Source organism: Dreissena polymorpha, chromosome 4 (assembly GCF_020536995.1).
Source record: "Dreissena polymorpha isolate Duluth1 chromosome 4, UMN_Dpol_1.0, whole genome shotgun sequence".
Lineage (NCBI taxonomy): Eukaryota > Metazoa > Mollusca > Bivalvia > Myida > Dreissenidae > Dreissena > Dreissena polymorpha.
This window is the reverse complement of record NC_068358.1, coordinates 134,468,296-134,481,781: the sequence shown is the minus strand read 5'-3', so window position 1 is coordinate 134,481,781 and position 13,486 is coordinate 134,468,296. Positions and strand designations below refer to the sequence as shown.

At 37.5% G+C, this 13,486-nt stretch overlaps 1 protein-coding gene across 2 annotated transcripts in view; it reads right to left on the bottom strand.

Moving 5' to 3' along the window:
• Positions 1–13,486, bottom strand: part of LOC127876682 (fibrillin-2-like) — a 124,197-nt gene continuing 110,711 nt past the window's right edge. For both annotated transcript variants that reach the window (XM_052422067.1, XM_052422066.1), the window contains 15 exons: positions 12,621–12,740; positions 11,781–11,903; positions 10,945–11,064; positions 10,297–10,422; positions 9,874–10,023; positions 8,832–8,885; positions 8,425–8,550; positions 7,636–7,758; positions 6,920–7,039; positions 6,247–6,375; positions 4,755–4,865; positions 4,431–4,533; positions 3,530–3,705; positions 2,064–2,209; positions 1–1,291 (listed from right to left, as the gene is read on the bottom strand). In XM_052422067.1, coding sequence (XP_052278027.1) covers positions 893–1,291; positions 2,064–2,209; positions 3,530–3,705; positions 4,431–4,533; positions 4,755–4,865; positions 6,247–6,375; positions 6,920–7,039; positions 7,636–7,758; positions 8,425–8,550; positions 8,832–8,885; positions 9,874–10,023; positions 10,297–10,422; positions 10,945–11,064; positions 11,781–11,903; positions 12,621–12,740 — 2,126 coding nt within the window. In that variant the 3' untranslated portion in view covers positions 1–892. The remainder of the gene's footprint in view (positions 1,292–2,063; positions 2,210–3,529; positions 3,706–4,430; positions 4,534–4,754; positions 4,866–6,246; positions 6,376–6,919; positions 7,040–7,635; positions 7,759–8,424; positions 8,551–8,831; positions 8,886–9,873; positions 10,024–10,296; positions 10,423–10,944; positions 11,065–11,780; positions 11,904–12,620; positions 12,741–13,486) is intronic.

Sequence of the window (13,486 nt, the reverse complement as noted above, 5' to 3'; positions counted from 1 at the left end):
TATATATAACCTTTATTTTATTTCATAGAGGAGTATGACGGAAGCGCTAATGTGTACATGTACATTTATTACCAAAACATATCGATACACTATTATTGCAAAACTCTAGCAACAACCAGCTTCTAGACATGTTTAAAATACCACGCACTCTAAAATTATTCAAATTAAGTAAAACCTAATACAGGAAACAAAGACACGAATATTATACACACTTTTGTAGATGTTGAAAATATTGTGAACATACATTTTCAAATATTAGGGCATGCACAGCTTGTTTACGATTTGTCAATATACATTCAGTACACTTAATGTTTAACACAAATGCTCATTAAAAGCAACAGTTCAAACGCAATACAACTTAACACTACCAACACTTAAATGATTATCATTATACCGTTGTATGTATGTATCTATGTATGATCAATTTAAAATAAATCAATACAACGATTAAATGTACGACTTGCAAACGTGTTAATAAATACTGAATACTTGAATAAATTATGTATGGGACATAAGAGCAAAAAAAAGTAACAACTTTTTGAGGCAATAATGTATTCAATCTACGATTAAAGATGTAATGCATACTAACTGCTCATTTATACATCACAAATTTGCATGTGGTAAATGAATACTTCAGACAAATGTGTTTTCTTATGCAGTGTGTAATATAAAAATGTATGTACTGCCTTCAACATGTACTGGCCTTGTCGTGTATAAACACGCAATATAACACTTACACTATGTTAACATGTATATACATGAATTTCTAAGATCGGATAACTCCAACGTCATAAACACTCTTCTATATGTATATAAACTGGCATAAATACTCCTCGCATACAAGCGCGTTGTCATCAAAGCTTTAATAATTACCTTCTAAGTATTATAATTGTTACAACACGTAAACAAAGAACCTAAACACAGTTTTACCAAGATGGACGTCATGGCCCGATAACGTGACGTCCTCTTCCACTGGCATTGCCTCAATATCAATATGATAGGACATTCCCTTGGACAACTTTTTATGATTGGCGTGCAACGAGTTGACCCCGTTTTTCTCTTTGAGGAAGAAAATCCCATCGGCCCTGTTAGTGATTGTATAGTTTACATTGCCTTGTAGAATGGAAAGCGCTGGGAGTATTTTTACCAGATCAGTCTTTCTGCCCACGTCTGAAAGGTCAACGTAGACTGCAAGCGGTTGGGTGGCGTTCAGATGGTCATTTTCCGTACCGCTGTATTCAAGATGACCATTGGTGTTGCCCTGACGCCTGTTGTGGCGTCGTACGTTGCCCTGAAATAATTGGTTACACACATATGGGCACAACACAAATGTAAACAAAACGATGCACGTAAATAAAACATAATAAAACAGAAAAACGAATAACGAACTAAGAACTCATAACGCAGTGCCTTTAATAAAGCATTAAAGCTACACTAAGCATGGCTGAAAATCCTATATTTAAATATAGTAAAACATTTCCTTTTTGAAAGAAGAAATTAAATGTGTTTCATTAGGTACACAGAAAATACAGCAATGAGCATACAGAACGTAGAGAACTCCAACTGTTTTCCTTTGCTACGTAGAAAAACAACAATTTTGATAACTAAATAGGGTCATATAACATATTCCAATTATAACGCAAACAAAAACTTAAAAGAATTGCAATTTAAAAGTAGAAATTTACAACAATATTTTTTGAAACCAAGACGTGCCACAATTTCTATTTGAAACGTACAAAAACCAACAAGTTCAATTAGCAACATAGAAATTAGTAATGACATTGTAATTGTAATTATTTAGTAAGGATAATATCCGTTACAGACCATTGCTTAGCGTATGATGATGGTTTGAGAACCACAAAAATTAAATAATTCTAGATGATGCATACAACCATTCCAAGTCTTATCAGAAAGCAACATCAAAACACATGTCAAACTAATGAGGGAACAATTAAATATAGCATAATGCATGTAACATTGTAATAACTTTGAATACAACGAATTTAATTATTGTAACATATCGTGAATGCTGTGATTGAGTTACCTAAGTGGGGCTCACTTACCCTTTGACGAACAGCAGCCCGTTTGGTTACCCGCAGTAGTTTTGGACGGAATAGATTGGGTGTATGAATATCTTCTACTGTCCCCTCGTTGACATTGTCTCGTATGAGAGACTTGCGGGAGGAGGATACTTCAGCCTGCACGATACCTGAAAAATTATCATGGACGTTTATGAAGAATACATATACTACGAGTAAGGCTTCTCCATTTGGTCAAACTACAATGCACATGTGTAAGTATGCATCATTAACGCATTTCATCCATTCGTTTTATTTATAACATTCAGTAGACATAAACTGTGATTCAAATATGTTTTAATATTTAAAGGTGTTTAAAGGTATATCTAGGGTTGATCTTTAACTGCGATTTGTTTGAATCTAGTAACTCTGTGATATTTTGTAGATAACTCAACACTATCGGAAAACATAACAAGCCAAACCCTTTGGCCACATTAAGATGCCTTTTATATGGACTATTATTGGCCCGAAGCGAATTTTCATCTTACATGTAGAACTTATGTCGGAAAACATAACAAGCTAGACCCTTTCGCAACATTAAGATACATGTTTTGTGGAATATTATTGGCACGAAGCATATTTTCATCTTACTAGTCAAGCCTACAATGTTTGATATATTTTGATTGTTTTAAATTGATATAACAATCATGTATAATGTATCAAAAGTCAATGAAATATCTTAAATAACTGGTCTGAAGTATACCGCTGCTCCTTGTGAGGAGCACTTTAATATTTAATTCTGATTATTCACAACACCATCTATAAATATGTTCTCGTAATATGTGTGCACCTTGGTAAATAACAATGATCAATCATGTGTAAAGATTTTTAAGGCGGTAACTTTTGATTGTATCATGGGTTTTTTTGTTTTAAAATTTGTTTCCTTTACAGAATAATTTTGTATTAAAGTGATATAATGGACATCTAACAGTATATACGTGTCTATCGCTACCGTTGTTTATTTTTGGTGTTTTCACTTCATATACACTTATATTTGTTTATTCAGCATCAACATACTAAAACAATATCCCGGAAAGAGAAAAATAATCCATTTGAATATCAACCGTACTTTCGTTTTGACAACTGACGACAGAAATGATTCGATGTACTGATGTGAGTCTAAATGTAGTTTTCATGCAGATTCGTTCATACGACACAAAGAAACAATTTTGTTTTACGGATCATTTCGGCTTAGAGGACTGGGTGAGTCATGTAAAATATCAAAAATAATGTATATTTTTATAAACAACTGGTAGCAATATGAGTTGCAGATAATTGGTTAGTCACCACATTTTAACTAATTATGTTGACCTGTTCATTCTTTTTAGCTCAATTCAACAGTGAAAAATGACCATAATATCACTTTAAGCGTATGCGTGTATGTCTTAACAGTAGATTTTCAGTTGTTGAATCCAAGTACACAGTGCTCAATTCTCATCGGTACCACATACCTCTTTTGGTCCTTTTCGACAATGGCACTTCCAATCGGGCGTCCCCGATGTTACACGAGTAGCAGCCCTCGCCCGGGGGTAGCTCCCCGGTCCCCAGGGACGACTCGTGAGGCAGGTTCACGCCGGGCGGGAACATGTTCTTGTACTCAGAGGGCGAGATGGTCTGTATGCAGTGCCTATGGGGTGATAAACATGGCTTTATAGTTTATGTAAGTGAAAATATCTTTTAAAGGGACATGCCCAGCAAAATATACACATGTTTCTTTAGTTTATGTAATGCAATAGTTTGCTATCTTAAATAATACAACAGTTTGCTTATGTTGTGTGGGTGCACGTTTTCTCGTATATATTTTCAATGTTGATATATTTCAGTCTTCAGAGGCTGTAAGCGTTAGAGCTATTTTTGTTTTGTGGATGAAACATGTTTGCGATTTGTCTTTCACCTATTTTGTTTGATAATTTTCAGTAGATGCATCTCTAACCTGACAGATCTTTTATTCATCGACCATATTTTTGTACATAATAATAGAATTTAAACCCATCCGCTAATCTTTTTAATAGATTTCACATACTAACGACTCCACAACACTCAAATTATGTATTTAGTATTCGATTATCGTGAGTTTGTCAGCAAGTACGCTTCTGTGAAACGTTAAACCTTACAATATATTCAATGAATTAATAATTATTATAAAACAAAAACAAAACACATGTCATCAAAATATTGATAACGATGTGTGCGTGAAAATGGTGGATGCACACAAGATGTTCACTTAAGTATTTTGTAGACCAAACAGCAAACAAAATTAATTTGATGTTAATACACTTATAGTAGCAACGCTGTAATCTGTCTAATTATAAACAAGCGAGAGCGTGTTATAGATATGAGATCCTACTGTACCCTTCGCCAATCATCTGGTAGCCCGGAGGACATCCGCAGGTGTACATCTGACCAGCCGGGACACATTCGAACACGCAGGGGCTTCCGGTACACACGTCAATAACTGCAACAATGATACAGTCAGAGTGAATACTACATCTGTATGTCTACTGACTTCTTAATCGAAGTCCTTCCTCCCCCCGCCCCCATCACCCCCGCGGAACCACCGTACCCGATCGCACGATACAGATTTTTGAAATACATGTATATTATACGGCAATTAACCATCCGACGTACACGTGAACGTTTTTCTACGAAGAATATTTAAGCAGGCCCCTATCCTACCTAAACACTGGCCTCTGTATTCCGTGTAACCCTCGGGACACCCACATAAGAAGCCTCCAAAACTATTCTCACACAGGTTCTCGCATTGGCCGTCGGCGCATTCGTCTACGTCTGAAAACAAGTAGGGATAAAAGTATTTCAACGAGTCTTGGACATGGTCTAGGCTTATCTGTTCACTTTTCTAGACATTGCGTTTTTTTTTGCTACATTATATAACGAAGCAGCGCAATTAATTTTGACTTTTTCGAAATGCGTTGGTGATGCTATGTTATACCCATCTACAGTTTTCGGATGGCAATGTCGTTAGAATTTGCAAATGCTAGGCAAATGATTCATAACTATTTATTTCGTTTCTATCGGTAACTGGTAACAACATCGAAAACGAAATGGGATCAGCCGTTAGGCCGTGGTAACACAGCTATACGTTTCTTCTGAATGGAATCAAACGTGTACTGGTGTAAATTTGTATATTTTGTTACTCACGTGTGTATTTATTGTCAATTGATTCAACATATATATGTGTTCCTTATCGAATCTGGCTTGAACCCTTGGTTATAAATCTGTACATTTCCTTCAGTCGGACACAGCTTGGTGTCCCGGTTACGATTTTATTAATTCTTCCCAAGATGTTTCAGCTTGTTGCCCTGGTTATGTAGCTATACATGTCTTCCCAGTGGGACCAAGCTTGTAATCCCAGTTACATACCTACACATTTTTATACCCAGTGGGACCAATCTTGTAACCCCGGTTACAAACATATACATTTCTTCACAGTGGGACCAAGCTTGTAACCCCAGTTACATACCTACACATTTCTACCCAGTGGGACCAATCATGTAACCCCAGATAAATACCTATACATTTCTTCCCAGTGGGACCAAGCTTGTAACCCCGGTTACATACCTACACATTTCTACCCAGTAGGACCAAGCTTGTAACTCCGGTTACATACCTATACATTTCTTCCCAGTAGGATCAAGCTTGTTACCCCGGTTACATAACTATACATTTCTTCCCAGTAGGACCAAGCTTTTAACCCCAGTTGCGTACCTATTCATTTTTTTCCCAGTGGGACCAAGCTTGAAACCCCGGTTACATACCTAAACATATCTCCCCACTAGGATCAACCTTGTAACCCCGGTTACATACCTAAATATTTCTACCTAGTGGGATCAACTTTGTAACCTTGGTTGCATACCTATACATTTCTTCCAAGTAGGAACAAGGTTGTAACCCCGGTTACATACCCATACAGTTCTTCCCAGTGGGATCAAGCTTGTAACCCTGGTTACATACCTAAACATTTCTCCCCACGTGGATCAAACTCGCAACCCCAGTTACAAACATATACATTTCTTCCCTGTGGCATCAAGCTTGTAACCCAGGTTACATAACTAAATATTTCTTCCTAGTGTGATCACGCGTGTAGATCCGGTTACATACCTATACATTTCTTCCCGGTGGGATCTAACTTGTAGCCCCAGTTACATACCTATACATTTCTTCCCGGTGGGATCGAGCTTGTAGCCCCGGTTACACACGCACTCGTAACCACCAGGTGTGTTTCTACACTGACCATTGGGCGTGCACAAATTAGGTTCCATCAGGCACTCGTTGATATCTGAAGAAACGCTTCAATTGTATTAGCTGGAATTCGTAATCTCGAAGTCATCGGGAATGCAAGAGCGACTTCGGCATAACCGTATTTCAACATATTAAATTTGAGAAACTGATCTTCAATTACCTGTTACCTAGTTAATAATTCTTAAGATACCTTATTATTACAAACTAAAATTATTATGTTTTAAAAAGGTATTTGAGTAGTAATGTTACAATTGTAAATTTAAACATATTATTTAATGTACATATCAGCTTAAAAACAACGACATGTTAAACAAAAAAGGAATATTACTGTTTATACCATTCTTTAACTGGACATTCGACTTAAGCGGTCATTCGACATAACAGGGAATTCAACTTAACCGGGCATTCGACATAACAGGGCATTCGACTTAATCGGGCATTCGACATAAAAGAGAATTCGACTTAACCGGGCATTTGACATAACAGGGCATTCGACTTAACCGAGTACGAGATTACGAAGTTCATCTGTATTCGACTTTCATCAATGTGGACTTATAGTTTTTCCTTTCTTAGTCACTAACCAACACATTGTCTGTCACCGGATCTCGTATATCCTACTGCACAGCCGCACTCGAAACTTCCGATTGTGTTGACGCAGCTTTGCGGACAGTTGTGTTGGCCTGTCGCACATTCGTCAATATCTGGAAAAGAATGTTTTTTAATACACATAACATCTAACATTGTGCATTTTCAGTTTATGTACGTATCCAGCTACGTATTCTTGATTATGATTAGACAACCACAGACAAAGCAACAATGCTGTTTGAAATACATTTATGATTGTATTGATGCAATTATAATGTTTTGATAAGTCCTAATATTGTGTTAATCCTTTTTGTATCTTAAATATGGACATTATCAACATAATTATTAAACTTGGCGACCAACGAAATACATAAGCAACAAAAACTAACTGGCATCAAACATGACCTCCATAAAAAAATTAATTGAGTCTCGCTATGGAAAAATGGTGTTAAATGCATGCCCGTAAATTGTCGACCCAGGTTAGCCTCTGCAGTCCGCACAGGCCAATCAGGGACGACACTTTCCGTCTGATCTGGATATTCGCTAAGAAGAGACGTTCTTTAAACAAAAATTTCAATAAAAGCGGAATCGGTCGTCCCTGAATAGCCTATGCGGACTACACATGCTAATCTGGGACAACACTTTACACACATGCATTAAACCCCGTTTTCCCAGATCGCGGCTTATTTGTATATGGTTTCATTTTCACCACCTCTGCACGTGCGCCCGTCCATATTGAGGACGTATCCCTGGCCACAGATGCACTTGAAGGATCCCACGAGATTCTGACAGGTGCCCACACATGGCGACTGGGTTTCTGTACATTCGTCTATGTCTGAAAATTCAATATCGGGCATGCTACAACATCATGGATTACCAAATAACTCATTCACTTTTGCATCAGGCAATATAACGTTTGCTCAACAATAAAATAAGATATCAACTAATTGATTTTTGAATGACATTGTTTTCATCAACAGATAATGTACGAAACCTGCATTTGAATCGGACAGCATACATTTCTAAACAAAATCACCCAAATCCATCATGATCCATTAACATAACTATAATTTAATTGTGTATTACATAATTGTTAATAATTAAATAATTGTACACGTAACCAATTTGAAATCATATTAATCCACACTCTGATTGAATATCAATTGAGAGATGAAAAAACACATTTAAAATTGACCCAAATATAATCCAATTGACCAAATTGTCCATTCGTCTTTGTAACAAACAATCCCCAATTTGACCAAAATCTCATCTAAATGCAATCGCAGCAAAACAATGCACTCCTAATATGAGCAATGCTCAGGAAACCCGGGGTTTTGTATGTTCCTGATTTTTGCTTAGATGAAACTTCCTTTAAACGAAAAATACAAGTGTCGTCTCTGATTAGCCTGTGTGGGCTGCACTCCGACGACACCTCAAGCAAATGCATTAAACCCCATTTTCCCAGACCGCAGTTATGAATTTGTTTTGCAGACGTACTCACCAATGCACTGGGTACCGGTAGTGTCGGGTTTGTAGCCGTTGTTGCACAGACAACGGTAGGACCCCATAGTGTTCATACAGCGACCGTTCTCACAGAGATTCGAGTGCAGCCGGCATTCATCGATGTCTAAAATATAAACCTCAAAAGTGATGACAGGACCAAAAATTGACGAAATCAAATGATGTACAGCTTATGATATGTGATGGCGATGCTTACGTGTATGTTTAATACGTGGGTGCATGTAGATTGGTCGTGACTCCAAAGGACATCTTCAGTCACGCTGAGTTGACTTGTGCGTGTGTACATTGGTCCAGTTATTGTAAACGCGGACAAGCATTTGCAAAACAATGTGGATAAACTTAAAGGGACAATTTCAATGTAAACGGAGTTCAAAGTTATCTACGTACCATTTCCATGTATATCATATCCTCCACCAGCGGGACACAGACGGCTATAAGCGTCTGAAACGGAAGCCTTAATGTTAAAAACATTATCAATGAAGAGAATAGCTGGAGCGATGTTTATTTAAATGTGATATAATTTTATATTATGAACAGGTGGTATAAATAATGTCTATATAAACGTATCTAAAAACCTAACTCACGAATTTTAAGAAATTATATACATGTATATAACCGCAAAAAACTAAACAATACCTGCGTTTGTGAAACACAATGCCCCGTACTGCACTTTGAAGCCGCATCGAATCTTTTTTAGAGAGAATCGTTAAGCCAAAGGCCCATAATTTCGCCAAAATTCAATTGACAGGAACGTTACTCACACTTCATCTTCATGTCATGTAGTTAGACTAACATACTGAAAATCAGCTCAATATCTGAAAGCGTTGCGTAATAAATCTCTAAACGGTTATTATATAGATAATTTCTAAGTCTAATGCCCATAGTTTCGACGAAAATCACTGGACCGTTACGAAAGTCACACTTCATCTGTAGGTCATGTAGGTAGACTCACATACCAAAAATAAGCAACATATCTGAAAGAACTCCGGAAAACAGACAATTTCGAACCCAATGCCCATAACTCCGCCAAAAATCAATAGACCGGAACGTAACTCACACTTCATCTTTTAGTCATGTGGGTGGACGCACATACACATGTACCAAGAATTAGCTACATATCTGAAATCGTTCAGTAAAAACAGCAACCGGAAAACGGTATTTATAATGATATTGTCTTAGCACAAGGCACGTAACTTCGCAAACAATCAATGGACCGGAACAAAGTCACACTTCATGTGTAAGTAATGTAGGTAGAGTAACATACAAAATATCAGGGATATATCTTAAAGCGTTTTGGAAAAAAAGTCCGGAAAATGGATAGTCGTTTGGACAGATAGACGGACGGACGGACATTGCGACTGCTATATGGCACGTTACCGGGTACGCATATGATTTTAAAAGTGAATGTCGCAATCGATGTTTGGCGTACCTGTTCCTTTCCTGGGACAGATCTCGCATCTGCGTCCCCAGGCGGCGCCGCCGGTACAGCAGCAGTGCGCTTGTGTTGTCACCTTTACATCGGAAGTGGTGACGCAGCGTCGAGAGACGAGCTCCGTGTAACAGTAGTCCTCACGCTGGTCTGCAGAACATTGAGCATATACAACACAACTATAAATATGGCATTGTAAGAATGGGCAAAAATATTATGTTATTTTTCGACATATTCGATGACACATTTTCCGTTATAGTAACAACGTTTTGACGTAGCAAATTTCGGCATACATTCAACATTTAATGAGCTTGAAAATAGACAAATTGACAACTGGACAAATATTTAATATAGACACAGGGTCTGTTAAGAGTAGAGAAAATCAGCATTTGAGTCTTTTTCTTGTATCCAGTACAGCTATACCGATGCAGCTCTTGCCGTCCGTTGATCGAGTGTAGCCCGGTGGGCAGTCACACCGGAAGCTCCCCTGCAAGTTCTGACACCGGCCGGGACCGCAAACACCAGGCGTCTCTCGACATTCGTCAATATCTGCAAGATTAGTAGGAAAGGTATTGGATGTAATGAAGTTATAACAATTTAATCAAATCGATATAATGATTGAAATTTTCTTTTTTATAATTATATATTATGTTACAAAAAGAACCTTCCTTGCATGAAGAAATGAAAATTATTAATGAAATTTACTAATGCATAAACTACGAATGAATTTTAAGGCACATGAAAAACAATGACGAGACGTGTTCGCCAATATGGATATATAATACGAAATCTAATTGTAGCCATAATGAAATTGTAACACTTTGTTCGTAGAAAAGTGGGCACATAATATTTATCAGACGGACAACATAAGGGATAGAAGTCGACAATAAGAAACTGAAATTGCCCGACATGTAATTGCAGTCGAAGTAATTCCTAGTGATCTGCACGGTCAGATATATGTTCCCAATGTAGCATGTACACGTAAGGTGACCCGTAACGACGATCAATCTGACCCATTTCTTTGATCTATAAGTGTGTGATGTTCAGAAGTTGTATATGAGACTGACTCACCTATACACCTGTCCCGGCCCGCCTCCCTGTAGCCCTCGGGACAGATGCACATGAACGAACCAACGAGATTTTTACACGCGTACGGACAGCCGTGAGTGGAAGTCAGACATTCGTCCACGTCTGAAATAGCGGTCATTATATGAGCCGCGTCCTAGGAAAAATGGGTCTAATGCATGTGCGTACAGTGTCGTCTCAGATTAGCCTGTGTATTCAGCACGGTCTAATTAAGGATGACACTTTCCGCTGTTATGATATTTTTCGTTTAAAGAAAGTCACTTCAAAACGAAATTACAACTTAGGCGGAAAGTGTTTTCCTTTTTCAGCGTATGCAAACTGCACAGGCTAATCTGGGATTACATTTAACGCACATGCATTAAACTAAGTTTCACAAGAACGAGGGTCATTATATCTTAAACAATACTTGCTGTTGGATTCACAGTTCACTATTTATCTGACAAATATGAATACTCGGTTAATGTTAGGCAAATGTACACAGTTGTTTTAATCTCATCAAGTAATCAATTGCTTCAGGCGAACCACACAATTGCAGAGAAATGGAGGCTTGGAAATAAAACATATCATCAGAGACATTTATATGTCATCCCAGCAATTGCAAGATAGCATTTATCAATAAGCAATATATAATAACATCTTATAAAGACCGCAATAAATAGAAACCACTTATGATAACGCCATTTCTAATACATTCAACGCCAGACAAATGCTTACCATTAATATTACTGAAACTAACCCTAAAATGTCAAGACTTAATCAGCATATGACGACAGATGGTAAACAAAAACAATGTGTGTCTGATTTGAGCCAATAACGTATACCTTCGCAGTGTATGCCGTCGGCGGCTACTTGGTAGCCCATGGGACACACGCACTTGAACGAGCCCACCGTGTTGGCGCAACGGAACGCGCACTTGTTGGCCTGGGTCACGCATTCGTCTATGTCTGGAAAACATGGGATTGCATTCATGAAGCAAAACAATGCATGTACGGTCATGAATTTGAAAGATACGCAAGAGTTTAGTTTATATGAGTCTTTCGTTGTTACAATTCTGTATAGTTATGTTTGAAGGTGTTGTATTACTGTTTAAAATTACGTTCATGTAAAATCACGAAGGAGAAATATCAGGCACATGTTAATATTTCATGTAGACAACCATCTGAGCATTTTTAAAAGTACTTACAAAAACATCAAACAATATGTTTACTTTTAAATAAAAAATGCTGTCCACATCTGACCCGTCTAATTTCGAAGTAATTAAAAACCATCTCCGAATTCATGAACATGCAGAAGTGTGAATATAAAGTTAAAACTACTGGCGATGAAAAAGTAACCACGTTTACAGAATTCACATTTAAGCTTCGTTTTATATAAGCCTTGTTCTTGAATACTTGGCTTAATGGATGTGCATAAAGAGTCATTCAAGACAAGCATGTGCTGTGCAAAGGCTAATTCGGAACGGCATTTAACGACTAAACTGGACTTTCACATCTTCTAAAGGAAAATATCATACAAGCGGGAAGTGTCATTTCTGATTTGCCTGTAAGAACTTCAAATGCTAATTTGACACGACACCTGAAGCACATGAATTAATCCTAGTTTTCGCAGAACGCGGCTCCTACGAAAATTCCATAACCGTTACAGCGTAATTTTTCATGTACCTTCGCAAACCTCGCTGGGCCCCGGTGCAAAGCCAGCCTTGCAGTCGCACGAGAAGCTGCCGTTCGTGTTAGAGCACTCGCCCTCTCCGCACACACTGGCCACGCGACATTCGTCTTTGTCTGGGAAATAACGTAAGAACTCTTGAAACAAACAGCGTTACGATTTTACCGTTAGTAAAAAATGTGACAAACATTTTTGGAAATTACTGTTTAAAATCAAACTTATTGTTCTATTCTAACATGATCAATTTTCTAGTCTGTATCTTTAAAGTGTATACACAGGATACAAGTTTATCTATATATTCGACACATCGTTCTTTAACGCTCACTCATCCGCGCATGTCATCGAACACGAAAAGGAAACCACCAGTCGTCATTTTAATTCATAAAAATGAAGCGAAGGACGTAAAATTCCTTGATTTAAAATCAAAGAACCAAGTTGACGTAATTAGAATCGTTACCACGTTGAATTAATCATACTAAAAATAAACAAATATATAATTCAACGCTAAATAATGTTTATGTGCTTTGCTGATATTATGAAAGACTGAATAACAACATTATTACGCTTTTGACGCATTACGTTGTCCAGAGAGCATTTTTTAACGATTTTTATAGAGCGCGTTTAGGCTCTTGACTAAATCTTGTTTGTTTCTCAGAACTCTATATATGTATTGTCAAAACGGTATGCTCCGCCAATATGTATTTTCAACATTGTTTAAAATACGCTGTATATTTCAATAGCCTGAACGGCCCAATCATTTCGTCTTAAGTTTTGCTCCTAGGGGTCAAAGATTCGCATCCCGACGCAGGTAAACTTTGTTCTTTTTTTTTTGCAATTATAATTATTAAGAACTATTCCAAAC